Genomic DNA, 26,758 nt, shown 5'->3' on the forward strand with positions numbered 1-26,758 from the left:
AAATTTTTGTCGTTGGGAAATTATTTCCTGTAACAGCAAGGCAGTTTTTATAAACATTGTAGTTGTTGTTTAAGAAAAAATACTTTTAGCAAAAATCTTAGTTGCCGGGTATATCTAATAAGGCATAAGCAGCTATCAGCTGCATTTCTAATTTTAATTAAATTCATTTGTCAAAATTTAATAGGGACCGTCCAAGATTAAAAAAACATACATTTAATATCAATTAACTCAATTTGCTTCGATAATTTTAGTAAAATTCAAAAATATCCTTGGGATTTATTATTAAACACTACTTCATTAAATATACTCTTCTATCTGGCTTTGTTATTCCAAAGGTTTATTCAAAAACTTAGAAAACAATTGGCCAGTCATAAGCATTAATACTTTTAAGAATTGTTGCTTAGAAATATTTCGTGACTCAAGTATAGGATATGTTTTAATTACTTCACTGTCAAAACAAAATTAAAAATAGAATCTTACTGTTGCTAGGCATAAATGTGAATCCATATTTTGGTAAATATTGCGTCGTGTGTAAATTGATTTTTGAATATGTACATACATGTGTTTCCTGGTAATTTTTTAGATATTAGTGGTAATATACTTGAAAGTATCCAATACGTCGAAGGAGTTTTAAATCCTCAACTTATAATTTATCTCGCGCCTGTTAAAAGAACGAAAAGAAACATACCTATGGGATTTTTAGTTAATTATTAGCGAAATATGTAGATTTCTGTTGTCCTCGAAGCCTAAGTTGTCCTTGAAGCATATCTGCAGTAATCTTCGACACCGTCATAAGCTGTATTGTTTATTATTTCACATTTAAGTGGATTTTTATTATTGTTTATTTACATTTCGTTGTATATAAATATATCCATCTATTTTTGGAAAATTCATTGATAAAGGTCATATACCCGAAAACACCGACCACACATCTATTATTACATTTTGGGCTTGTAAACAATGATAATTATATCCTGCAGACAATCGGCTGAAAAAAGCACTCACATTGTAGCCTCGTGGTTTGTTTTTGTTTTGACGACTCGACCAAACCAAACGTATAAGACACCCGTCACGTTCACAAGATTGTATTTGTTTCTTTTTTTATTTCATTTTATTTTTTCATTCTAACGGTGTGCACTAACTCATGTGTATGTTTGTGGTAGCACTTGTTTCCAATTTAGATATAAATATATTCATTAACAAGTGACTAGAATTCTGTAAAACTGTGTAGTTTCATAATACCGCCAGCCAGCCAGTCTTTTCACTTTTTTCCTTCAATGTCATTGCGTGTGGGTGAGAGGATAATTTTATTTGCGGCTATTTTTTCGTTGCTTCACAGACTTACCTTTTATCTTATTTCATACTATTTCGATTTAATGAGTTGTGCAGTAGTTATTTTGTTTATTGCTGATATGTTCAATTCAATATTGTTGGAGGTATTCAAAATTAACGATAATGTGCGTTCGCATTATTTAACTGCTGTTGCTTGCGTTAAAAAATTGTAAACAATACACTAAATTATATCATGACAGCTAACAACTAATCAGCTGTTTAATGTTGTCAATTGGCGTTTTGTGGAAAAGGGACACATAAGTCGATCGTTGACGTACAAGGAACGAAAGGAAAAGAAAGAAACACGGCACGTTAAAATTATGGTTAAAACGGACATAAGAAGAAATTACGACAATGGCAGCATGCGAGTGTATGTTGGCACCAAAATGCCGGCAGTGTTGTATTTGCTATTAACTAGGGGTGAGACTTAAATGTTAATGTAGAACATTGACAGAAAAATTAAAAAACAAAAGATGCAAGTGCAATTGGTATGGAATTTAAATAATTGTCACATCAATTGCCTAGGAATTAAGTGCAACTGGGTGTGACCTGAGGTGAATAAGATATATATAAGTCTGTAGTACTTATTCCATCGTATATACAAATAAGTTCTGTAACAAGTTTTTTTACAAAATTAAAAAAAAATCTTGAAAAACGTCACATCGATATAGATTAACAAATTTTTAGATTTTTCTATTTTTATTTGATTCCACGCAAAAACGAACATGGGACCAAATTCCCCCCCTGTGTGGCCTTATTAAATATATCTTAATTTGGGGGTACAAACTCAGGCAATTTTGTACTTGTTTTTATTTTTAATTAGTTTTGTAAATATTATATTTTTAAACTAAACTAAAATATAATTAAATAAACTAAAAATCGAATTTATATATATTATAATATTTAAAAGTGAGTAAATTAGTAATAAGTTGCAGGTACTGGAACATATGTTAAAATTATCAATTCCTTTGTGTATACCTCAAATAGACGAAGAAACTTCGTATGATATAATCTAGAAGTCGGTGTGTTAAATATTGTCTACGAAAACAGTTCTGTTCCAGAGTCTTCAAGATTCACTAAGAGTTTTTTCCCTATCATACGGGGAAAACGGTTTATCGTAGCAAAAATGTTCATTTTTTCTAATAGAATCTTGCAGTTCTGGAACAGGCCAAATATCTCGTTGCCATAAAGTTCATTTATAAATAAATGGAATAGGTACAAGACCGAGGGAACCATTTTTTTAATTAAGTTAAATTTGGCAAGGTAAATTACAGATAAACGCATAGCTGGTTTTGAAATGAGGTTAGCCAAATCTGAAAATGATACGGACAATTCTTCCTCATTGAAATAATGGTTTTAGACCCTAGATCTCTTTGGGCCAAATTCGTCTCAGAACATTTGGAGTCGATCTAGGGTTGTCCGTCTGTCTAGCTGGCGCGCACGATAACTCTCCCAGGGAGTATCCAATCTGGTCCAAACCTGGTGCATCGTAATATTATTGGTAAATATAGATCGAGTTCGGGGGTGGGATACATCGGACCACTCCTTCTGGTAACTCCCCAACAAAGGGTCAACATTTTCAAAGAAAATAACTTACTCATAGAAAGAGAAAGCATCATTTAATTTTGTGCAAATCCCAATATTTTTGTCAGTGCTAGGTTAGGTGTGAAAATGAACATTATCCTTCAAGTACTTTCCCCCACATTGGGTCAAAATTTGAAATAATTATATCTCTAATTAAATGGGAAATATGCAACTGATTGTCTTCAAATTCCACACATTAAAAAAAATTTATTTACATAAGATCTGATGTAAAAATAAAACATGTAGGACTACTCCTTCTGATACCTCCCTCACATTATTCCAACATTTGGAATAATTTTAACTCTTATAAAATGTAAAAAGAGAGTACGATTTTCTTCGAATGTAACACAACTCAATATTTTTATTAAATAAGATCTGGTGTGAAGATTATGGATATCGGTTCACTCCTTCTGGTACGTTCTCTACAACGGTTCAGAATATTGAATAATTATATTTCACATAATATGCGAAACACGTGAGCGATTCTTTTTAAGCTTGGTTTATCAGAAGATTTCTTTTGGCTTGAGATTTGATGTATAGGGAATTTATCGGCCTACTCCTTCGGGTACCTGCCCCATAAGGGGTCAACATTTCGAATAACCAAAACGATCATAAAATTCAAAATAAGCTTCGTGTTCTCCTCATATTTCACACATCGCATTATTTTTACCAGCACAAAACTGCAGTGAAAATGGAATATATCGGCTCACTCCTTCGGGTACCTCCCCCTAGAAGGGGTCAACATTTCGAATTATAACCATTATAACATGGGAAACAAGGCAGCGATTTTCATCAAACATCGTGTATTTTAATATTAATGTAAACCATACCACTTTTTGTTTCGCTCCTTTCCTTCTGGTTTCGCTCCTTTGCTTTTGACTAATAATTGTTCCCATAAACAGGTGTTCAATATTCTTTAAGTTTTATACATCCCAATATTTAATAAGCATTAAACGAAGTAGAATATTTCGGTCCACAGTATCTGGTACATCGTGCACATTTAAACCTTTTCCAAATAGTATCAAATACCTAATATACATTACATGAAGTAGTCGATACAGGCCAATCCTGCCACCTTGTAATACTTATACAGGACTTAGGTCAGATACTAACCACAAATATCAATTTTTAGACAGATCAGTTGAAAAATGTGGCTAAAATCACCGTTATATGGGAGCTATACCAAAACGTTGACCAATATATTTCATTTTCAATACCAACCATCCTAGACACAATACAAACTATTGTGTCAAATTTCAAAGCTCTACGTCAAATAACGTGGGTTAAATCGACATAGAATGAATATATATTTTATGCTGAATATATATTTTATGGGGTCTACAATGAACCCTCCATGTTTTAGGGTATAATTATACAATTGTTTCATATTTCATTGGCAACATCCAACTTTCAAAATTAAAAATACCTTCTTCTAATTGTACGTACAACTTGGGTACTGTGTTAAAAATATATAATAATTCCCGACTATAAAAACTAATTGGGCGAATTCCACCGTATATGCCAAAATATATTCAATTTGATCAGATATTACGCATTTAGTATACAACAAAAAATAAAATCGGCCGAAAATATATATGGGAGCCATATACAAATCTGAACTGATTAAACCAATTTCGATATTGTTTCACCTTGGGTCATGCGGATGAAATGTGAAAAGTTTCAGCGATTTGTAATTTGTTTGAAAACATGGACCGACGGTCACATATAAATCGGCTCAAACGCTGATTCTATTAAGATAATCGAAAGTGATTATGGGTCTATCTCGTCCCCTTCTTTATGGTACAGATAAATGCACAAAAAAGTAAAACCCTCATGTGGTATTAAAATGTGGAAGAATTTTATAATTTTGTACGTCATATCGGATATTATGCATGGGCCTAGAATGAAAACAAGCTAAATTCTGACCAACATTTTTGTTTTAATCCATTGCCTGATTCTAATTGAAATATCATTTGTATAAATAGATTATTCTAAAAAGAAATTGCAGTTCTCCTTTGCTTCCTATTAAACATTTATATCCTATGGTTTATGATTCACAACCTACTACGATTCCAAATAAATTGTCGATATGCAAAAGGGAATAGTTACATTTGGTTAATACTAGTTATCAAATGTATGTTTACCTAAAAAAAACTTATTTAACACATTTTAAATACCGGAAGTATATAGCAATAGTCTTCAAAAATATAGCTTGTTTGGAAATTCAATTTTCTAAGATTATTTCTTGGTGCTTTTTATTTCGGGTAATACAAGCGAAGAACCTGATTAATAGAATTTATTATAATCCATACTCTACTCCAACTAAAATCCTACCCAAACGTTTTGACTGTCGAAAAGTTTATTATTTGTCACCGACATTCATTTGTATCAGAATATGAATATGGCTATGTCCAATGTTTAAAAAGTTAAAGGATTATGGAAATTCTCGCAAATAAATATCGCCACTATATCACCTAATAAATACTGTGTCTACTGGATGTATGAACAAGTTCCTTATTGGACCGCTTATCTGGACTGAAAGGAATAATAACATTAGATTGAGATATATATTTTCAGATTACAAACTGCACTGTGTTAGAATGCACTGTCACATCTATTTCGACAATTGCTATCTTAAGTTTTAATGGCGTTTTTCGCATAAAATGCCAAAAAAAAAAATCAGCAATAGTTACTCTAAGTTGTCAACAATGTGAGGCTAAATCTATCCTGCTGTAGCAAGCCGTTTTTCAACACAGCACACTTCTAATGCGGTTCTTTTTGTCCTCCCTCCATATTCATATCCCTATATTCCCAGCATGAAGTCATGCACACCAAACATTGAGGTTAAAAACGATGACAACGTGGTGCCAACAGCTAGGCAATACATTCACAAGTTTAATCCGTATATACAGTTGGGGTTTTTCCACCATGTCCCAGCCACCTCTCATCCCAACCAAGAAAATAAATGAATACACAATTTTAGTATTTTTCACTTCAAGTAAAAATCCAAAGATTTTACTCTTTATTTCTTCAATAAAACATCCATTACAACAAAAACTGTTGTAATATCAGCCTGCTTTCGAAACTTGACGTGACCATCATCACACAGTGATAATGGGGTGCGTACAAAAAATTAATAACTTGAAGCTTCCCATTTGTTTAAAAGTTGTACGGAATTCTGCAATAAAAAAGACAAAAATAAATTAGTACAAGTGAATACATGAAAAAACAATATAATTTAACTCCCAGGACACAGTAAGTATTTGTAATTTTGTATTGCAAATAAAAATGGATTTTGGGAGTAAAACTAGGCCAATTAGAATGGGCCTTAAAACTTGATGGAATTCATACTTACATTGTAATAGCGGGATTTCCAGTATCAATTTATTTGGACCTTGCACGCATCTTTCTGCGCTTACGCTTCAACCTACGCATACGCTTCTTACGCCACTATAAATAATATAGAAAAATAATTAAATTAATAAAAAGTACCACACAAACAATTTAAAAATCACATTAATTGTTCTACAACACAAGTGGTGTCTTCAATTTGCACCCAAATAAAAGCAAGAAAAATCTAATGCGTAAATTCTTGAAAAATCTTTGTAATCCACATTATTTACAAATATTTCACATTGTTTTCATTAATTATTCTTCTTTATTTGCAATGCTCATTGTTTATTTTAATATATTTTGTTGTATTTTTGCACTTTAGTAAAAACACATTTTATTTCACTAGAATTTTTCAATTTTAATTACCTTAGCTCTCATAATGCTTCTATACTCGAAGACGACTGAGAACGAAAGAAAGTTTCAGCGGAAGTTCATCTATTCGTTGACTTTTGTCAAAGATGGTTATCATGGCGGCAGGGTTGATTTTCTGCGCAGTGTTGATAAAAGTGTATACACAAATGGGTACTTGTGTTGGAGGGTTGGCAATGCGAATAGCAACCTCATTGGGCTGCACGTGTTTGACGAAAACAGCATGTTGTGATTATGAAATGTAGATGGCGCTCATTAAATAAAATTTGTTATGAAATAGCAATGTGAATTAATAAATTTACTTTCTATTGCTTTTTTAATACGATTTGTTGTTGTAAACGCGCTAATATCACCTATGAAATATCGAAGAATAAAATCATAAACGTGCAAATTGGGCCTTTGTAAAAATTTCAAGTAAGAAAGATAAGAAAAAATCAGTGCCTGGCACTGTCGCTTTACAGCTATACTACTGAAAAGTAAAATCCTGTACAAATATAAACTGCATAAATTTCTTGAATTGGCTGTATATATAGCAATTTGCGAAACAAAATGATCAACCAGCAATTTGTTTGCAAACACATTTATCGCTTTGTTTTGTATTTCCATCGCTCTAAATGTATTTGGAAAATCTATGGCACAAATCGAAAGGTAGTTTAGTTTCAAATAAATAAGAAAATTGCAACTCCGTATTAGAGTCATAAATGTCAAATAGACTTTACAAACGTGCAACAATTAGTTGCTTATTTTACAAATTTTCTCACAAATTTCTTTAGTTGAGAAAACACAAAAAATGAATGGAATGCTGGAATTCTCTACGAAGTTGAGTTCGCGATCGGGCTGCAATGTAACTATTTTGGCCCATTCTGGTGGCCAACCGAAGGTGCACATTTTCAGCTGACCTCTTTGGCAAGTAAACACGATCATTTTGTTTGTTTACAAACTGCTGGACAACGAATGTTTTATCATCGGAGACCACCAAATTCGACAGTTCACCACTTTCGGCCAAGCGAAGCAACTATTTAGCTCTTTTGAGTCTATTTTCTTTCCGTTGCGGTGTAAGTTTTTGCACTTTTTGGAATTTCAATGGCTTCTCCCGAGCTCATTTTTCAATATTTGCGAATGGAATATTGCGATATGTTCAGCTCAGGAGCCATTTTTTTCGAACCATTTCTGCTAATGTTGCTGTTTTTTTTTCGGTCCACTTCCTTGACGTCGGCCTACGCTACCAGTATCACGGTAACAAGCGACGGTACGAGACACAAAAGATTTATTCACATTTAAATGCTGGAGTGCTCTAACGATAGCCACTTATGGTTTTCCAGCCAAATATAAAGAAATCACAATATCACGCTTGAATTCCTTCACGAATAACTTTTTTCTGGAAAATTCTCACCAAAATGTTTTTGTACGCTTGTAAACAATATAATTAGCTGTCACTGGAATATTTTTAACAGCTGTTGGAAGATTGGCTTAGAAATCGACCTGCATTTGTTCACAAGAATACATGGACAGAAGGACTGACATACGTAAATCAACGCAGAAAGTGATTCTATGAAGATTCTCAAAAGGAACTATGGGTCTAACTCTCTTCCCTTCTCATGTTACAAACAAAGGCATAATACCCCTACCACTATGGGTATAAAAAACGACGTTGAAGCTATTTCCTATCAATTAAAAATTTTGAATACAAAAATTGAACATTTTCTAAATTCTGTTAAATTTGCAATGTATTTATGGGAAAGTTCTTATTTTATTTGAGTAAAAATTTGTGCAATCACGTCTGCAAAAACCACCTTCAGGAAAACGACTCACTTTTAACGTGCTTTTAACTGCCACAAAGTCATTATTTTTTACTCATCTTAACTTAATATTCTTTGATTATTGTGTCAGTCCAATCTACGAGGGTGGGAAAATTTTCATAGCAATTATAACCTATTTGACTTCGACTCTGAAAATTGTTAAATTTTATAGCGAAAATGTTAATTTGGTAAGAATATTATTTAAACTTGTTTATTATTCATACCAACGCCGGAAATATAATTCTAACAGTTCTAGCATAAATTATTTAATGGGTGCAACATGTCAATAATGTTCATGTATGGCGTGTGAGCATGGCATAAATGCCATGTCATCGCCATGATGGTAAACCATTATTATTGGCAACACTTACAATGGTTCTAAGTATTATATGCATAATTTGAAATATAGGTGGCGCTGTCTGCTTGAAAATACAGCAAAACGCTCTTAAGAATGATTACGGTAATTGGTTGGTATATTCAAATATATGAAAATATCTAAAAATATATGTTCATATTTGAGGTTTATATTGCAATTTTATAAATAGTATAAATATGAGATAAACTATAAAAAAAAACAAATAAAGCATTATGCTATTTCATTGGGGCTTTAATCTGATTTCAATATTTCCTAAAAAAACATTGTCGTTAAATTAAAAAAACTAGTATTAAGCATTGAAACAAATATCGTTCGTACTATGTTATAATTTGATATATTTTAAAAAGAATGAAGAATAACCAATTTCCTTCTTCTTGTTTCTCCCTCTCTCTCTCTCTTCATCTGTATTTTCAGACATTCTGTGTGGTTTCAAAACGTTTTCGCAAAAATTACATACATCGATTTACCGGCACCAAAAGTTTATTTCTCTTCCATCCATGGAGTGCGGCGAGACGAATATGCGTCTATATAGCAACAAATCAGTTCTTCGATTATTGTGTCATGGCCACAATATTGTTTAATTGCATTTTTTTAGCCATGACAGAGACAGTCGAAGAAGCTGAGTAAGTGTCCCGCCAGTCAATCTATATAACAGTCCACCAATCGCTCACTCACTCAATCAATCAATCAATGTCATTATCACACACATTCGCACTCACTCACTCACCCATTGACTTGCATTCCAATAATTGCTAATTTTTCATTTCATTTTGTGCCTTTAAAATGTTTGTTGTTGTTGTTTCCGTTTCCTCCTCCTTAGATTTGTCTTCCTAGCGATTTATACCATTGAAATGGTAATCAAAATCATTGCCAAAGGCTTCCTGCTCAACAAGTACACATATCTACGAAATCCATGGAATTGGCTGGATTTTGTGGTCATAGCAAGCGGTTATGCAACAATCGGCATGGACGTGGGCAACTTGGCCGGTTTGCGTACATTTCGTGTGCTGAGAGCTTTAAAGACTGTTTCCATAATGCCAGGTTTAAAGACTATTATAAATGCACTACTGCACTCGTTTCGTCAATTGGCCGAGGTCATGACACTGACCATATTTTGTTTGATGGTCTTTGCACTGTTTGCACTGCAGGTGAGTAAAAGAAATGTTATAAAATTAATAGAAGTTTTTTTTTTATTAAAAGAAAAACAACTTAATTGCATATTCGTCGTTTAAAACATTTAGTTTCTCATATTATGTTGTTGTAATGAATTAAAAAAAAGGATTGAGTGACAGACATTGCTGTATGGATTGATAATTGTTTGCTGAAATACACATCTTAAATTTTATATTGTAAGCCATTTATTGCTAAATGTCGCCTAAAGATATGCTATAATTAATTTACCTTTTTTTATCACTGTTAGGTTAATTTGTTAAACACGACGTTCACACATAACAATATTTTTTTTAGTTTCCTTCCTTTTTGATGAAAAAAGAAAAAAAATCTTTTAACAGAAATATAAGACTAAGGGCTAATTTCACCCTTATTAAATAGGCCTTGGGTAGGACTTAAGCGTGAAACAGATCAAAGCTTAAATCATGACTTCGAAGTGAAAACACAACACTGTTTCCATTTTCGGCTGACGGGAAAATATAAAAACCAGTAAAGAAAGTCTTAAAGTCGGGCGGGGCCGACTTTATGATACCCTACACCACTTTGCTAATTTAGTAGAGCTCCACGTAACAATTAAAAGTTTTTATGGGAGAATTCAAACATACACGCTATGATTATAATTATAATTTAAAGTTCAAATTCGGACTTGTATTGCCCGTTTGATATATATGGGAGCTATATCCAAATCTGAACCGATCTCGATAAAATTTGGCAAAGATATTTCTGTATGTATATTTCCCAGAATATCGTTGTTACGGAGTGCATATTACGGCTGTGGGTAAGAAATGTAACAAATCGGATGAACAGTATATATGGGAGCTATATCTATATCTGAACCTATCTTCACCAAATTTGACATACTAGCTTCTAGACTCAACTCGGTCGTAAGTAAATTCCATCCGATTTGGACAAATATTAGACGATTGGTGCACAATAGAAGGTAAATCGGACGAAGTTATATATGGGAGCTATATCCAAATCTGAACCGATCTCGATAAAATTTAGCAAATATATTTCTGAACTGTACTTGATATATTTCCCCAAATATTGTTGTTACAGAGTGCATATTGCGGCAGCGGAGGACAAAAATAACAAATCGGATGAACCATATATATGGAGCTATATCTATATCTGAACCGATTTCGATCAAATTTGGCATACTGCCTTTCATGCCTAATTTGGTTGTATGTGCAAAATTCCATACTATTCGGGCTGATATTACACGTTTGGTGCACAATAAAAGGCAAATCGGACGAAGACATATATGGGAGCTATATCTAAATTTTGACCGATTATCTCCAATTCGGGTTCGTCCTTGGGCCAAACAAATGATCTGTGCAAAATTTCATCTAGATAGGGCGATAAATGCGATCTGTACTTTGTTTACAATAATACATGGACAGACGGATAGACAGACGGACGGACGGACATGCATAAATCGACTCAGAATGTGATTCTATGCAGATCATCAAAAGGAACTATGGGTCTATCTCGTTTCCTTTTTCCTGTTACAAACAAATGCACAAAGACATAATACCCTGACCACTTTGTGGTGTAGGGTTTAAATATGAATGTTTGTAATTGGAAAATATAACCGTTAGGGGAATTTTAAAAATTATCAATTTTTTATACCCTCAGCCATGTGGCTACAGATGCTATACACATTTTGATACGGCCAAAACGCATGCATCATCAAAAATAACGGGACCCCATGTCCCTTTGAACCAAATTTGTTTCAGGACATTTGGAGTCAATCTAGCGGTATCCGTCCGTCTGTCTGTGTGCTGACTGGTGCGCACGATAACTCTCGAAGGGGGTATCCGAATTGGTTCAAACTTAGTACATCGTAATATTATTATTATTATCAAATTTTGATCGAGTTCGGTGATGGGCAATATCGGCCCACTAAAAATTTTTAAAAACAAGTCAAATAGTATCAGTCATTTTTGCTGACAGGAAGCTAAAATTTTGCCCAGATCAGTGGACCATATCGGTTCACGATATAGCCCCAACAGAACGGTACCCCCGATATTCGGTATTTTTATGATTGTAGCCAAAATTTTTCATGAAATTGCCTGAAAATCCACAAAAGGAGTTCCTTCTGAGTCCACTATATCGTATATCCCCCATATAACGGTACCTCCCTATATTCGGTATTTTGAAGATTTTAGCGACATAATTCTCCGGAATTGTTTCATATTTTGTATTTGAAGATCCTAATAGGTATTACAGTCTGTGACAGAAAATTGTCCATGCAAGTTCAGGTCTTCGTGTAGGCCCCATATATCAGTACCTCCGTATGTTCGGTAGTTTGACCATTTTAGCTACAACATTCACCGAAATTGTTTGAAATTTCGTATTTAGAGTACCTAATTGGTACTACAGCTTGTAACCAATATAACGGTACCTCCCGATATTCGATATTTTGATTATTTTCGCCACATTTTTCCAAGGATTTGTCTAAGAGTTGGTATTTGTAGTTCGTAAAGGATTCTAGCTCCGGTGGCGAATCTTATAACTGTACCTCCCGATATTTGTGGTTCGTAATGGGTTCTAGGTCCTGTGGCGGTCCACGTTTCGAAAAGCCTCCACATAGGGGTGCCTCCCGATATTCGGATTTTTGATTATTGCCACATTTTTCCACGAATTTGTCCAAAAAATGGTATTTGCAGTTCGTAATGGATTCTAGCTTCGGTTGCGAAACATTGTATGTATAGGTCAACGTTTTTGTATACCCCATATATACTTACCGATATTCGTTACTTTGATGATTTTTGCCACATTTTGCCAAGAATTTGTCTAAAAATTGGTATTTGTAGTTAGTAATGGGTTCTAGATCTGGTGGTGGAACATTCTATGTATAGGTCCACGTTTTTGTATAGCCCCCATATAACGGTACCGCCTAATAGTCGGTGTTTTGATGATTTTTGCCACCGTTTTTCACGGATTTGTCTAAAAATTGGTATTTGTAGTTCGTAATGGATTCTGGTTGCTATAGCTCCCACATAACGGTACCTCTTGATATTCGGTGTTTTGAAGATTTTTGCTGATTATCCAGCGGATATGTCTAAAAATTGGTATTTGTAGTTCGCAATGAGTTTTTGCTCCGGTGGCGAAATATTTTATGTATAGGACCACGTTTTTGTATAGCCCCATATAACGGTACCTCCCGATATTTAGTATTTTAATGCTTTGTACTTCATGATGAGTTCTAGCTCCGGCGGTAGAATATTGAACATTTTCCTATAGCACACATAGAACGATACCCACAGATACTCGCTATTTTCATAATCCCAGTGACATTTTCTGACGAAATTATTTCAAATTTGGCATTTAGGAAGATTTGGTAGATGACAATCCTTGAAGTATTAAAATGTCTATGGAGGATCCCGTTTTGGTATGGCTCCCAAACAACGGCCTCACACACTTTGTTTTTTTTTTTTTGAAAAGTTTGACAGCATTATCCAAACGATCTTACTGGCATTTGTAGTTTAAAGTGGAACAAAGGTGAAGGGTTTAAGGGTTCCGCCCGGCCAAACCAATTGTTTTTTATTTGCTGTCCAGGTTCTCAGAGGACTTTAGTCCTCTTTCTGAATATTTTTCATTTGCTCGGTATTTCGAAGGTTTCAGTCACAATATCCTTGGATGGAAAATTAGTGTACGAACAATTTCTAATATCGGCCTATATTTTGGAGCTCCAACCAAATTTTAGTTGCTTTTAAAATCCACTTTGATTCCGTCCGTAGTGATTTTTCAGGAAGAGATTTTGAATATACCCAAAGTGGTTTGGTTTGATGTAGGGATAGGCAGGGGCGGCAGCCTTTTCACTCGGAGATCCACACTTTTCAATACAATGAACTATAGTTTAACATATGACTCCAGAGATTTTGAGGACAACTAATTTTAAAATAATTTAAATTTGTTTCGTATGCCATCTGTCAAAGAGAAGATTTAAGATCTTAACAAGGTGTCCTTGCATACAAGATTAATGTTTTGTTTCTATTTTATAATACTTTCTGTTCATGCTCCTTTTTACCTTTCAGGTTTACATGGGTGAACTGAGAAATAAATGTGTTAAAAACGTTCCAGAAGATTGGGTTAATACCACCGATCTTGAATGGAAATTGTAAGTAGAATTTATTTTCGATAAATATTTAGTTCAACCCATTTCTTCTTTCTCCCCCTCCCCACAGATGGATCAATGACACAGACAATTGGTTGTTTGACGACGAAGAACTGCCTCTGTTATGTGGCAACCTAACGGGGGCACGTCACTGCCCCGAGGGCTATACATGCCTGTGCGTGGGCGAGAATCCCAATCATGGCTATACGAATTTCGATAACTTTATGTGGTCGATGTTGACGACATTTCAGTTAATCACCCTGGACTATTGGGAGAACGTGTACAATATGGTGTTGGCCACTTCGGGACCGATGAGTGTATCATTTTTTACAGTGGTTGTGTTTTTTGGTTCATTTTATTTGATAAATCTAATGTTAGCCGTAGTTGCTCTAAGTTACGAGGAAGAAGCCGAAATAACAAATGAAGTGAGTTATTTGGAGAAATGGGAAATTATAACTCGAATATCACACTAAACATTTCTATTTTTCCAGGAACGTAAAAAAGACTTAATGGATCATCGAGATGATTCAACATTTAGCTTCGACCCGTCCGTTCTGAATGTGAAAAAATTAAATAAAAACAATAAGAATAAAATTGATTCTCGCAAGGGTGTACTGGCCTCCTACAACAAGAAGAAGGTGCGACGGAAAAAGGTCAAGGGCACCGGCAAGGGTGAAGCAAGTGGTAACAACACCGATAGCAATGGCAATGGAACAGTGAGTATCTGCCTTAGACTTTTCAAATAAAGTTGTTTCCCTAATTAATGTTCTTTATATCTGGCATTTTAGCACACTGGTAAAGGTGATTCACTCACACCCACACCTAGTCCCAGTCCCCGCCACAGTGGTTGTGAACGACCTACCGATTTGGATCTGAAGGGGGGTCAACATCAAAAGACCGGCTCGGCCAAAGATAAACAACGCCAGACACGCATTTGTTTCCAGGAGCAGGACACTGAACTCAATCCAAATATGTTATATCCCTCCGGTCAGCTGGGCCATGCTGGCCGCCAAGGTAGCTCAAATTCGGCGGGCGGTGGTGTGAATCGTGAATCATCTCAGGATGATTCAGGTGTGGTGGACGATCATGAAGAACAAGATATAACAGCTTCCGAAGTGGCCAATGTAACTGCCACCACAAACAACAATGCCGTTGCCACGACCACCACAACGATGGTGGACGAATGTGGTGGTGGCGGCAGCACCAATGAACATACAGCGGTCACACTCGCCTTGTCACCGCGCGAAGTTCGACTGATAAAGTGCAATGGAAATATAGCACGCATTAAAAAGCATAATATTTATGCTTTACATCCGGAAGATTCTTCCGAAATTGTTGTAATCGGTGAGTGTGGGAAATGGGGTATTTGAATGAAAAAATAAGAGGAAATGGGTTCGACTTTTTAAAAGTAGTTCTGAAATAGACAGAAGACCTTCTATAAAGATATATAGATGAACTTATATGAATAGAAGACTTCCTGCAAGCTTTCTGTGGATAGAAGTCCATTTTCCTATCTTCCATGGATAAGATAACTTTTAGACATCTTTTGTGGATAGAAGATCATCCTCCAGGGACAAATGACTTTCAACAAATCTTATATACACAGGAGACCTTCTACGGAGTTCTTCTATGAATAGAAAATTTTTAGATAAAAGACCGTTTAATGATCTTTCACAGACGGAATAAGGTTTTACGATCATTTATAGAATAACAAAAGACAGTTTTAATATCTTCTATAGACGGAAAGCCTTTTTACGATCTTCCACAGAAGGTATATTTCTATAGGTAGAAAATCCTCTACGATCTTCTGTATACAGAATAACTAAAATTTTCAATAGTTCGAAGAATTCTACGGTCTCCTATAGATGGAAAGTCGTTTTACGATTTTCTGCAGATAGAAGATATAGACGTTATTCAATGCATTTACAATTATCCAAAAACGGAAGACCATTTTTCGATTTATATAGAAATACATGTTTACGATATTCTATAGGTAGAAGACATTTTTACGGTATTCTACAGACAGAAGTCCTTTTACGGTCTTCCATGTATAGAAGACATTCTTACCCTTTTGAGTTTGGATACCTTTTAAGAAGACCATTTTACGGTATTTTATATATGTGTTAAGACTTGTCAACGATATTTTACAGATAGAAGGCCGTAAAATACGGTCTTCTAATAATAGACGACGTTTTTACATTACTTTTTGATGGAAGATCTTTTTACGGTCTTCAACTGGTAGAAGACATTTACGATCTTCTAAACTTGGGATACTTATACGGATTTTTTTAGATAAGAGACCTACTTACGGTCTTCTATAGATGGAAGACCCTCTTACGGTATTCTATAGATAGAAGACCTTCTTAAGGTATCCTATATGTAGAAGAACTTCTTAAGGCCTTCTATTGGTAGAAGGCCTTTTAAACGGTATTCTATTCTTAGAAGGCCTTTTTACGATATTTTATTGATAGAAGACGGTTTTACGATATTCTATTATTAAAACACCGTTTTACGATATTCTATTATTAGGAGACCGTTTTACGATATTCTATTATTAGAAGAACGTTTTACGATATTCTATTATTAGAAGACCGTTTTACGATATTCTATTAATAGAAGACCGTTTTACGATATTCTATTAATAGAAGACCTTTTTACGATATTTTATTGAGAGAAGACCGTTTTACGATATCATATTAATAGAAGACCGTTATACGATATAATATTAATAGAAGACCGTTTTACGATATTCTATTAATAGAAGACCGTTTTACGATATTCTATTAATTGAAGACCGCTTTACGATATTCTATTAATAGAAGACCTTTTTACGATATTCTATTAATTGAAGACCGCTTTACGATATTCTATTCTCAGAACCTCTTTTTGGATTCCTGTACGGTCCTGTATAGATAGAAGACCTTTTTACGGTCTTGTATAGATAGAAGGCGTTTTTACGGTCTTGTATAGATACAAGCCTTTTTTACGGTCTTATATTGGCACAGGAATAGAAGACCGTTTTACGTTTTCTAGTGGTAGAACTCTATTTTACGGTTATATAGAGATGGAATACTTTTTTTACGGCCCTCTAGTGTTATATTACTTTTTTAGGTCTTCTAGTGGTAAAATGCCGTTTTGCCGTCTTCTTTTGATAGAAGGTTTTAAAGTTTCAAGAGATAGAATACCTTTTAGCGTATTTTTTACAATTTTTTACAAGAAAACTTTTTTACGGTCCAATGCTATCCATGAAATGTTTGTTTACGGTATTCTATAATTGACGACCTGTTACGATATTCTATAGATCTCTTTTTATTGTCTTCTATACATAAAAGAGGGGGAGCAGCAGTACAGATTATATTCTACTGCAATTATATCCCTCCTACACCACACTGATATCATGTTCCTCCTCTCTCTTTCTTTTCAGATGATCTTCCCGATCGTAATTGTGATAGATGTGTTCAATGCTGCATCGACTATGAAGGATGGTTGCAATTTCAAAATTGCCTCTATAAAGTGGTACGCGATCCCCTCTTTGAGTTGGCCATAACGCTGTGTATTGTTTTGAATACGGCGTTCTTGGCAATGGAACATCATGGTATGAGTGAAAGTTTTCGCAATGCTCTGGATGTAGGAAATAAGGTAGGAATATAATAGTGTAAAAATAGAAAAACAAATTCCCCCGAGCACTCAAGATAAATATATACGAATTCAGCCAAAGCAGCATGCATGAACCCTTTTTTGATGCACCAAAACATGGAGGGTAGCTTTCTGTGTGCAAAAGATTCTCCAAACTTCAATATTGTCTTCATGATGTTCTTCTTCTTGTTTTCTCCCTTTCTATCCCCACCAGGTTTTCACTTCAATATTTACATTTGAATGTATTATAAAATTAATGGCATTATCCAAAGAGTTTTTTCTATGTGGTTGGAATATATTTGATTTGATAATAGTAACGGCCTCATTGTTGGACATAATATTTGAATTAGTTGATGGTCTCAGTGTATTGAGAGGTCTAAGATTGGTAAGGATACAATAAAAATTTGTTGATAAAATAAAAAAATCATTGGCATTGCTTAAAAATGGAAAACAAAATATTTATTTCCTTCATTTTTTGTGTATTTATTTTCTTTTCGAAAAAAACCAAACAAACAACAACAACAACCCATTCTAGTTGCGTGTTTTAAAATTGGCTCAATCTTGGACTACAATGAAAGTGTTATTAAGTATTATTATTTCAACCATAGGAGCTTTGGGTAATCTTACCTTAATATTGGTTATAGTCATTTACATATTTGCCGTCATTGGCATGCAATTGTTTTCTAAAGATTATACACCAGAAAAATTTGAACCCGATCCGGTGCCAAGGTAAAATAATTAACGAAATATTTTGTTTGAATAAAAGGAACTGAAAAACTTAATTTATTTGTGTCTTTGTTTGTTTTATCTGTAGATGGAATTTCAATGATTTTTTCCATTCATTTATGATGATTTTTCGTATTCTATGCGGTGAATGGATTGAACCTCTGTGGGATTGCATGAGAGCCGAAGAAGAGGTATGTTATATGCTAAGGATTTTTTAGTTTAGAATTGAAACCTACACCACAGTATCTGAATATTTGGTACTTAAATATGCCAATGGGGATTCTAAATCGCATTTTTTCTAGACAAATTACCTTTTCTTTTAAAGTATTTGAATATTTAATATTTTAATGTTGGAAGCGCCTAGAAGTATGCTATAGAAATGTGAACAAGTTAAAAAGCCGTAAGTTCGACGGGCCGAACTTTGAATACGAATTTGGAAAGTAAAAAAAATAGAATGCATTAAAAATTCTGTTAAAATCTTAAAAATACCGAATACAAAGAGTAACCGTTATTTTGGGGTCTATACGAAGACGTGGACCACCGAAATTTGAAACAATTCCGGTGAATATTGTACCTAAAATTTTTCTGTCATAGACTGTAGTATCTATTAGGAATTCAAATACGACATTTGAAACAATTCTGGTGAATATTGTACTTAAAATCGTCAAAATGCCGAATATAGGGAGGTACCGATATATGGAGGCTACACGAAGACCTGGACCTGCAAAGACAAATTTCTGTCATAGACTGTAGTACTTATTAGAAACTCCAAATATGAAATTTGAAGCAATTCCGGTGAATAATGTCGCTAAAATCATCAAAATACCGAATATAGGGGGTACCGTCATATGGGGCCTATTCGAAGATCTGGATCTGAATAAGCAATTTTCTGTCACAAGCTGTAGTACCCGTTATGAACTTCAAATACGAAATTTGAAACAATTCCTGTAAATATTGTACCTAAAATCGTCAAAATACCGAATGAAGGGAGCTACCATTATATGGGGGCTATACCTAAACGTGGACCTATATAGCCTATATCCAATAGCAAGCAGATCTTCTACTTCAATTCGATCGGAAGCTAAAGTGATTGCCGGACATTGCTAAATCGGAATAGAATTTTATGCTGATCAAGAATGTATATATATACAGGGTGAGATAAAAAACTGCAACACAGTCAATCGCCATAATTTTTATATTTTTTTAAACTGCCCGAATGTTGCTCTGTGGTATTTTGGCCCATTGCCTGCGAAGCGCTTGCTTGAGGTGATCGACACTTTGGTATTTTTTAGTGCCAACCTTGCTTTCCAAAATACTCCAGACACAGTAGCCCTACGGATTGGTATCCGGGAATTTTGGTGACCATTGCTGAGTCCTGTTAGAATGTTCAAGGTCTGCGGCCAAAATGTTTGCGTGCCCAAGGCTTTAACACACACTCCAGAATATTTTCGCGATAATATTCGGCATTTATTCTGATGCCAAGAGCAGAGAGCGACCATCGGCTGTTATGGCGGCCCACACCATCACCATGGCCAGCGCTTGAGTTCTGGTGGCCAGCCGAAGGTGCACATTTTCAGCTGACCTCTGTGGCAAGTAAACACAATCATTTTGTTTCTCATCGGAGAAAACCAAATTCGGCAGTTCACCACTTTCGGCCAAGCAAAGCAACTTTTTAGCTGTTTTGAGTATATTTCTTTCTGTTGCGGTGTAAGTTCTTTCACTTTTTGGAATTTCAATGACTTTACCCCGATCTCATTTTTCAAAATTTGCCGAATGGAATATTGCGATATGTTCAGCTCACGAGCCATTTTTCGGCCACTGCGACGCGGGTTTCTATCAAGTCGCTTCTTTACTTTTCGAACCATTTCTGTTGATGTTTCCGTTTTCTTCCGTCCACTTCAGTATCATGGTAGCGAGCGATGGTGCGAGGCACAAGATTTATTCACATGTAAATGCTGGAGTGCTCTAACGATAGCTACTTGTAGTTTTCCAGCCAAATATAAAGAAATCACACGATCACGCTTGAATTCCATCACGAATAACTTTTTACCTGGAAAATTCTCACCAAAATGCTTTTGTACGCTTGTAATGAGCTGTCACAAGAATAATTTTAACAGCTGTCGGACGAGTGGCTTAGAAATGACAGCGGTCTGATGTTGGTTGCAGTTTTTTCATCTCACCCTGTACTTTGTGGGGTCTAGAATGTATATTTTGAGGTGTTACAAACGGAATAACAAAGTTAATACTATACTAAATTAGCGTGGAAAATCACTTAACATACGGCACTTATCTGATATTAAAAATAGCTTTTAGAAGTAGGAGTAAACAATAACACCATTTCATACTTCACCCGAAGACGCTCATTTAATTTGTCCTGGGAACTCAAACCGCAAAATTAAAATAAATTATGTAGCCTGCTTGACACTCGTAATACTCCTGGTAATATACATGTATCGCAGATATTGTGGTGTAGGTTAGTGCAATGTAGAATTTGACTTTTTCTATTATTTATATTTCAAAATTATTTTTTTTTCAAATATGTATATTTATTTCTTTTTTAAATTCCAGCAAGGTGCTTCCACATGCTTTGCCATATTTCTACCCACACTGGTCATGGGCAATTTCATGGTGCTAAACTTGTTCTTGGCCTTGTTGCTCAACAGCTTTAATTCGGAGGAGCTAAAATCCAAGAAAGAGGTAAAATGCATGTTTGACTTTCTGTCGTATTTTGGTTCTACTTTTACTAGCTTTATTACGTTCTTGTCGTATTCGTCACATAATATGTCATTGATGTTATTCTAAGAAAAAAAAAGCAAAAAAAAATGGTTTGATTTAAGCAATTGAAAAAAAGATGCCCAAAAAGCATTGATGTGTGCAAATTTTATATGTGTGGTTACAATTTTTTTAAGAAAAAAAAAATATTTTGAACAATTGTTATTTCAAATATTTGGATTTACAAAGATTTCAAAATTTCGCATAATAATTTTAAACTCAAATGATTTGAAACATATTTACGAAAAGATTCATTTTTGTATTTAAGTGTCGTTCTTTGATGTTTAGTGATTAGTTTGTTATTGTATTTGGATATTGATTCTTTCGACTATTTTCTAGACTAATAGACGTTTTAAAGCTTTGTCCATATTATCGTTACGTTTCCATATTTTACTTCAATTCTTGTTTATTCTATTTAAATTACTAATAATTTTCGTTGAAGATTTTGTTCGGAAAGGAGAAATATATTCTTCTTAACTTTGAATTCTGTGATTAAAAAAACAGTTTAATAGTTAAATGTTTACATTAGAGCTTTTTACCGGGATAGCCTTCATTATGAGGTTTTATTTGGTAAACTATTAAGTTACCATAAATACATTTTTTGTTATTGGTACCTTATTGTTGTACTTTGTAACAGTTTTCCATGAGAAAAAAATGCTTTATAAAAATATTCTTATCAGTTTTTTTAAGCAAATACATGAAACTAAAATTGAAGAAAATATTAACAAAATTAATATTAAAAAAAGCTTCAAGTTCTGCCGGGCGAACTTTGAATATCCTCTATAATTTGGAACGAATTTAGCAATTTTCAAAAAATAAAATCCGTTATAAATTCTGTTAAAATCTTAAAAATATCGAATGTAGCCGTTATATTAGGGTCTATACTATGTCATGGACCTGCATAGGTAACTTTTGTCATAAGCTCTTACAATATTCAAATGGGAAACTTGAATAAAATTCTGTGAATAATGTAGCTAAAATCATCAAAATACCGAATATAGAGAGGTACCATTATATGGAGGCTATACCAAAACCTGCCCTGCACAGACAATTTTCTGTTACAGGCTGTAGTATCCATTACGAACTTCAAATACCAAATTTGAAACAATTCCGGTGAATAATGACGCTTAAATCCCCAAAATACCGAAAATAGGGAGGTACTATTATATGAGGGTTATACCAAAATGTGGACCTACATGAACCATATCATAAATCGATATAGAATTTGCTGATCACGAATATATATACTTTGTGGGGTCTAAAATGTATATTTAGAGGTGTTACAAACTCCATACTATGGTGGAGGGTATAAAAAATTATAAAAATATTAAAAAAAATTGTTAAATTTTGAAAAACTAATAGTTTTGGATTTATCTCTCTCTCTCTAAAGTCAAAGAAGAGCTTCTTTCGTAATATATCGAGATCTGCTCGGCGGGCTTCAAGGTAATCATTATGAGGTTGTTGCATCGGCCGTCAGACATTCAAGGATTATTATGGTTATCTTCTGCAACGCCTTACTCTAAATCTACAGGAAGGATTTGGCCGGAATCGAAATGGAAATTCACACAACTCTTCTCCATTTCAAATTTATAGGAATTCCCCCACTACCTGTGAACGAATCAGTAGTGGGATTCTTGAGTACATTAAATTTTTCATCCCTTTGCAACACCTCTAAATATCCATAGTTGGGTCCACTTTGGTTCCATGATTACCACCTCCCTCAACATTTCTTAAAAGAGTCCCCTTACCAAAATTTTCTACCTCCCCCGGAACTGATCAACATTTACAAATGGTATCCCGTAACATTTACAAATGGTATCCATATGTGTCCGTTTTTGTACCTTTCATGAAACTGGTCATAATATTTAAAAAGAGCCCTCGATGGAAAGACAGCTGAGTGCCAGTTTCTTCTCTGAGTCCACGTTTTCGTATCTACTACGGCTGGCTTTTTTGTACCTCTCCAATAAATTGTCAACATTTCCAAATAGAGTCGCCTATAGGTTCATGTGTTTTATCTGGGAAAAATTCCAGAGTCAAATTTATGTACCATCCAGGGTCCATCTGTCATGTGTCCACCTTTTCGTAACTAAACCGGAACTGGTCAAAATTTATGAAAAGGAAAATCTCTACTAACCCATGGGGTTTAATCTACAATAAACCTTACCAGGATCTCGAAGTTTTGACCAGTCCCGGAGAAGGTAAATAAACTCCAAGCTACAGAGGACCTCTGTAGACAAATTTTGACCAGTTCCGGAGGAGGTACAAAAATGTGAAAATAGGTGATCTATAGAGCGAAACATATACTTATTAACTGCTGATAGCTAATTCCTCTCAACCCACTGAAAATGTAAGAAGACTTCAGATGGTTTAACCGCCCTCTTCCAATGACTCAAAGATATGCTTATATTGAACCGCCAAAAATGTGGACTCACTTTAGGTATTCCATTAGAAGGAATGTAGGCTACTTTAAATTAATTTTTTTTGGATGTTCTGTGGTTAAGGGCTGTCACATAACGCCATATTTCTGATACTATGGATATGACTAGAGCTAAGATTTGCTCGTTTTTAATCGAGATTGAAACATACTCACGAGCTGGAGTACTCGACGTGTAGGAGTTTTGCACGAAGTTTACTCTCCACTTTTTTGTCTTTTGTCCACTTCTTGGTCAAGATCTTCTATGGTCGCAGAAGAAGAGCTCAAGGTGTTCGATGACCGCCTAGAAGAGCTCAAGGTCTTCGATGGCCGTATAAAAGAGCTCAAGATCTTTGATGACCACATAGAAGAGCTCATGGTCTTTGATGACCGTATAAAAGAGCTCAAGATCTTTGATGACAGTATAAAAGAGCTCAAAATCTTCGTTGGCCGCCTAGAGGAACTCAAGGTCTTCGATGGCCGCCTAGAAGAGCTCAAGGTTTTCTATAGTCCGTAGAAGACCTATAGGTCTTCCCTGAGCATAGTTAACGTCATTTGTCAAACGTGTTGACACGACGATAATATCTGCATAACCATGACAGTTTTCTATTATTCGGAACTCCCATGCTAAACGAAACAGGCGATTTGCTCTGAAAGCCTCAATCTCCTCAGCCAAAAGTCGGTATTTCTTCAAAGGATCAGAAAATCTCTTAGATAGAGCACTTCGGAATAAAAATTATCTGTTTGTGAAAAAAAAAAATATAAAATCAATAATCAATTTTGATCTTTTTCACGATGTCCAGTTTATACTGGAGACCATTAAAACATTTTTGATTGATGAGGAGGTCTTCTTCATTGGCAAATCTCGCATAATTTCCAAAAAGAAAGAAATGAGGGAAATGGGAAATAATTTCGATTGGGAAATATCAGAAACTTGAGATTTAATTATAAAATCAAATTATAAATCGACCTAAAAAAACTATAAAGTCTAGTATTATATTAAAAGAAATTAAATTATATTTTATGATTAACAAAATATTCAATACTCTATCTTAGATGTGTGCCAGTTAGATTTTTGTTATTTTTTTCATATTTATCATATATATCAAACAAAAAATATTTTCCTTTACATTTAGATTTTATTATCATTTTCTTCAATGTCTTAGCTAAAAGAATAATGAAAAGTTACGAAACTCATCTAGAACATGACCACGACTTTTCATAAATTCTTAAGGCCCTACAAAAATCTATCAACAACAATATTTTCTAATATTTAATAAATATTTTACTATCTTCCTCCTTCTTTGTTGTTATTGTTACAAATACATATATATGTGCGTGTGTGTGACTGCGTTTTTAATGTGCTTAAATGTTAAAACAAACAAAACCAAAAAACAATATAATTAAAAAATAAAAACTGAATTTAAATTTCCAAAATAAAAAAAATAACAAAAACAACAACAACAACAACAACATATACATATATACCAATATAAAATTATATACATATCTTCTAAACATATTTGCACTTGATATCAAATTGACAAATAAACAACTATCCTCAAACGTCCAAACAAAAAAAAAAAAAAACTATTTTCTAATTCTGTGCACCGTGTCAATTGAAAAAACAAATCTGAAACACTTTCTGTCAAACAAAACCCCTTACAATTTAAACAACAATACTTACCTACGCCAAATACAACGTTTATAAAAAAATATCTCTTAAACTAAACAGATATTCAAGAAAAAGGTAATTGTAGCTTGTAATACTTCCACTGAAACTGAAACATTTTTTAATTTGAGTTGAATTCAAAAATAAAGACAACTGAAAAAAACCAGTAAACTAGTATTTGGCCCATTCCTCTAAAAATTCAAAACCCTCAAAATTTGAGAAAAAAGCATGTAACCCGTAGAGATTTTATTTATTTGCCCCCCCTCTTACCCCTTGAAATTTGAGCAACAAATAAAACTGTAGTTGTAGTAATTCCCCCCCAACTCCCGAAATTTTTGGACATGAATTGGTATTCCGAGCTATGGCTTAAGCATATTGGTCTGCATAACAAAAACAAAAAATAGTGTGTTTTGCTGCAACTGTATTTGTATTGGCATAATTAAATATATATTTGTTAATAATTTATTTTATAATTTCATTGTAACATAACTGCGAAATAAATAATTGCTTATCCCAATATTTTATTGAAATCCGTATTAACACCCACTTTTCTTCCCCTTTCTCTTGCCGCATTTGTTGTATTCTGTTTGCAAACTCTAGGAAGTGGGCGAAGAATCAAAATTAGCTCGCAGCATTGAACGTGTACGCGATCTGATTCGAAAAAAACGCCAAGAACGGAAAGAGCGCAAGGAGCGTAAATATGCTTCGAAATTTCAACAAATTGTTATTGAAGCTCAAAATGCTGCCGCCTCATCAATGCTCGACAAGTCAGGTCTGATGTCGGAAACTAAATTCCATCGGCTTAGCTATCAGGTAAGTGGTAAAAATGGATAAGAAATAAAATTTAAATTCATTTAAGAGGGGTTTCCCTTCATAAAGAAGCTCAAGATCTTTTATGGCCGCCTAGAAGAGCTCATGGTCTTCTATGGCCGTATAAAAAAGCTCATGGTCTTTTATGGCCGCATAGAAGAGCTCATAGTCTTCACTGGTCGCCTAGAAGAGCTCATGGTCTTCTATGGCCGGCTAGAAGAGCTCATGGCCTTCTATGGCCGGCTAGAAGAGCTCATGGTCTTCTATGGCCGCCTAGAAGAGCTCATGGTCTTCTATGGCCGCCTAGAAGATCTCAGGGTCTTCCATGGCCACCAGGAAGAGCTCATGTTCTTTTATGGCCGCATAGAAGAGCTCATGGTCTTCAATGGCCGACTAGAAGAGCTTATGGACTTTTATAGCCGCATAAAAGAGCTCATGGTCTTCTATGGCCGCCTAGAAGAGCTCATGGTCTTCTATGGCCGGCTAGAAGGGCTTATGGTCTTCTATGGCCGCCTAGAAGAGCTCATGGTATTTTATGGTCTTCAATGGCCGCCCAGAAGAGCTCATGGACTTTTATAGCCGC

At 34.5% G+C, this 26,758-nt stretch overlaps 2 protein-coding genes and 1 long non-coding RNA gene across 5 annotated transcripts in view; 1 reads left to right on the top strand and 2 right to left on the bottom strand.

Annotated features, from left to right (window-relative positions):
* Positions 1-1,595, bottom strand: part of LOC101888289 (mitochondrial thiamine pyrophosphate carrier) — a 108,668-nt gene extending 107,073 nt beyond the window's left edge. Inside the window, exon 1 of one of the 3 annotated variants that reach the window (XM_005178142.4) lies at positions 1,346-1,595. The gene's annotated coding sequence lies outside the window, so the exon portion shown is untranslated. The other 2 variants (XM_059127844.1, XM_005178145.4) reach the window with 2 other exon arrangements.
* The window catches only part of LOC101889291 (sodium channel protein 60E), a 585,783-nt gene that overhangs the window by 515,995 nt on the left and 43,030 nt on the right, over positions 1-26,758 (top strand). Inside the window, exons 5-16 of the mRNA XM_059127843.1 lie at positions 9,268-9,476; positions 9,674-10,001; positions 14,067-14,149; positions 14,217-14,571; positions 14,638-14,862; positions 14,935-15,490; positions 17,571-17,785; positions 17,997-18,167; positions 18,318-18,511; positions 18,597-18,699; positions 21,077-21,205; positions 25,966-26,178. Coding sequence (XP_058983826.1) covers positions 9,268-9,476; positions 9,674-10,001; positions 14,067-14,149; positions 14,217-14,571; positions 14,638-14,862; positions 14,935-15,490; positions 17,571-17,785; positions 17,997-18,167; positions 18,318-18,511; positions 18,597-18,699; positions 21,077-21,205; positions 25,966-26,178 — 2,781 coding nt within the window. The remainder of the gene's footprint in view (positions 1-9,267; positions 9,477-9,673; positions 10,002-14,066; positions 14,150-14,216; positions 14,572-14,637; positions 14,863-14,934; positions 15,491-17,570; positions 17,786-17,996; positions 18,168-18,317; positions 18,512-18,596; positions 18,700-21,076; positions 21,206-25,965; positions 26,179-26,758) is intronic.
* Positions 5,902-6,834, bottom strand: LOC109611751 (uncharacterized). The gene is made up of 3 exons (XR_002194082.2): positions 6,676-6,834; positions 6,272-6,366; positions 5,902-6,094 (listed from the first exon to the last, which is right to left on the bottom strand). It is a non-coding gene; the product is annotated as an uncharacterized LOC109611751 (long non-coding RNA).

Source organism: Musca domestica, unplaced genomic scaffold, assembly GCF_030504385.1.
Source record: "Musca domestica strain aabys unplaced genomic scaffold, Musca_domestica.polishedcontigs.V.1.1 48, whole genome shotgun sequence".
Classification (NCBI taxonomy): Eukaryota; Metazoa; Arthropoda; class Insecta; order Diptera; family Muscidae; genus Musca; species Musca domestica.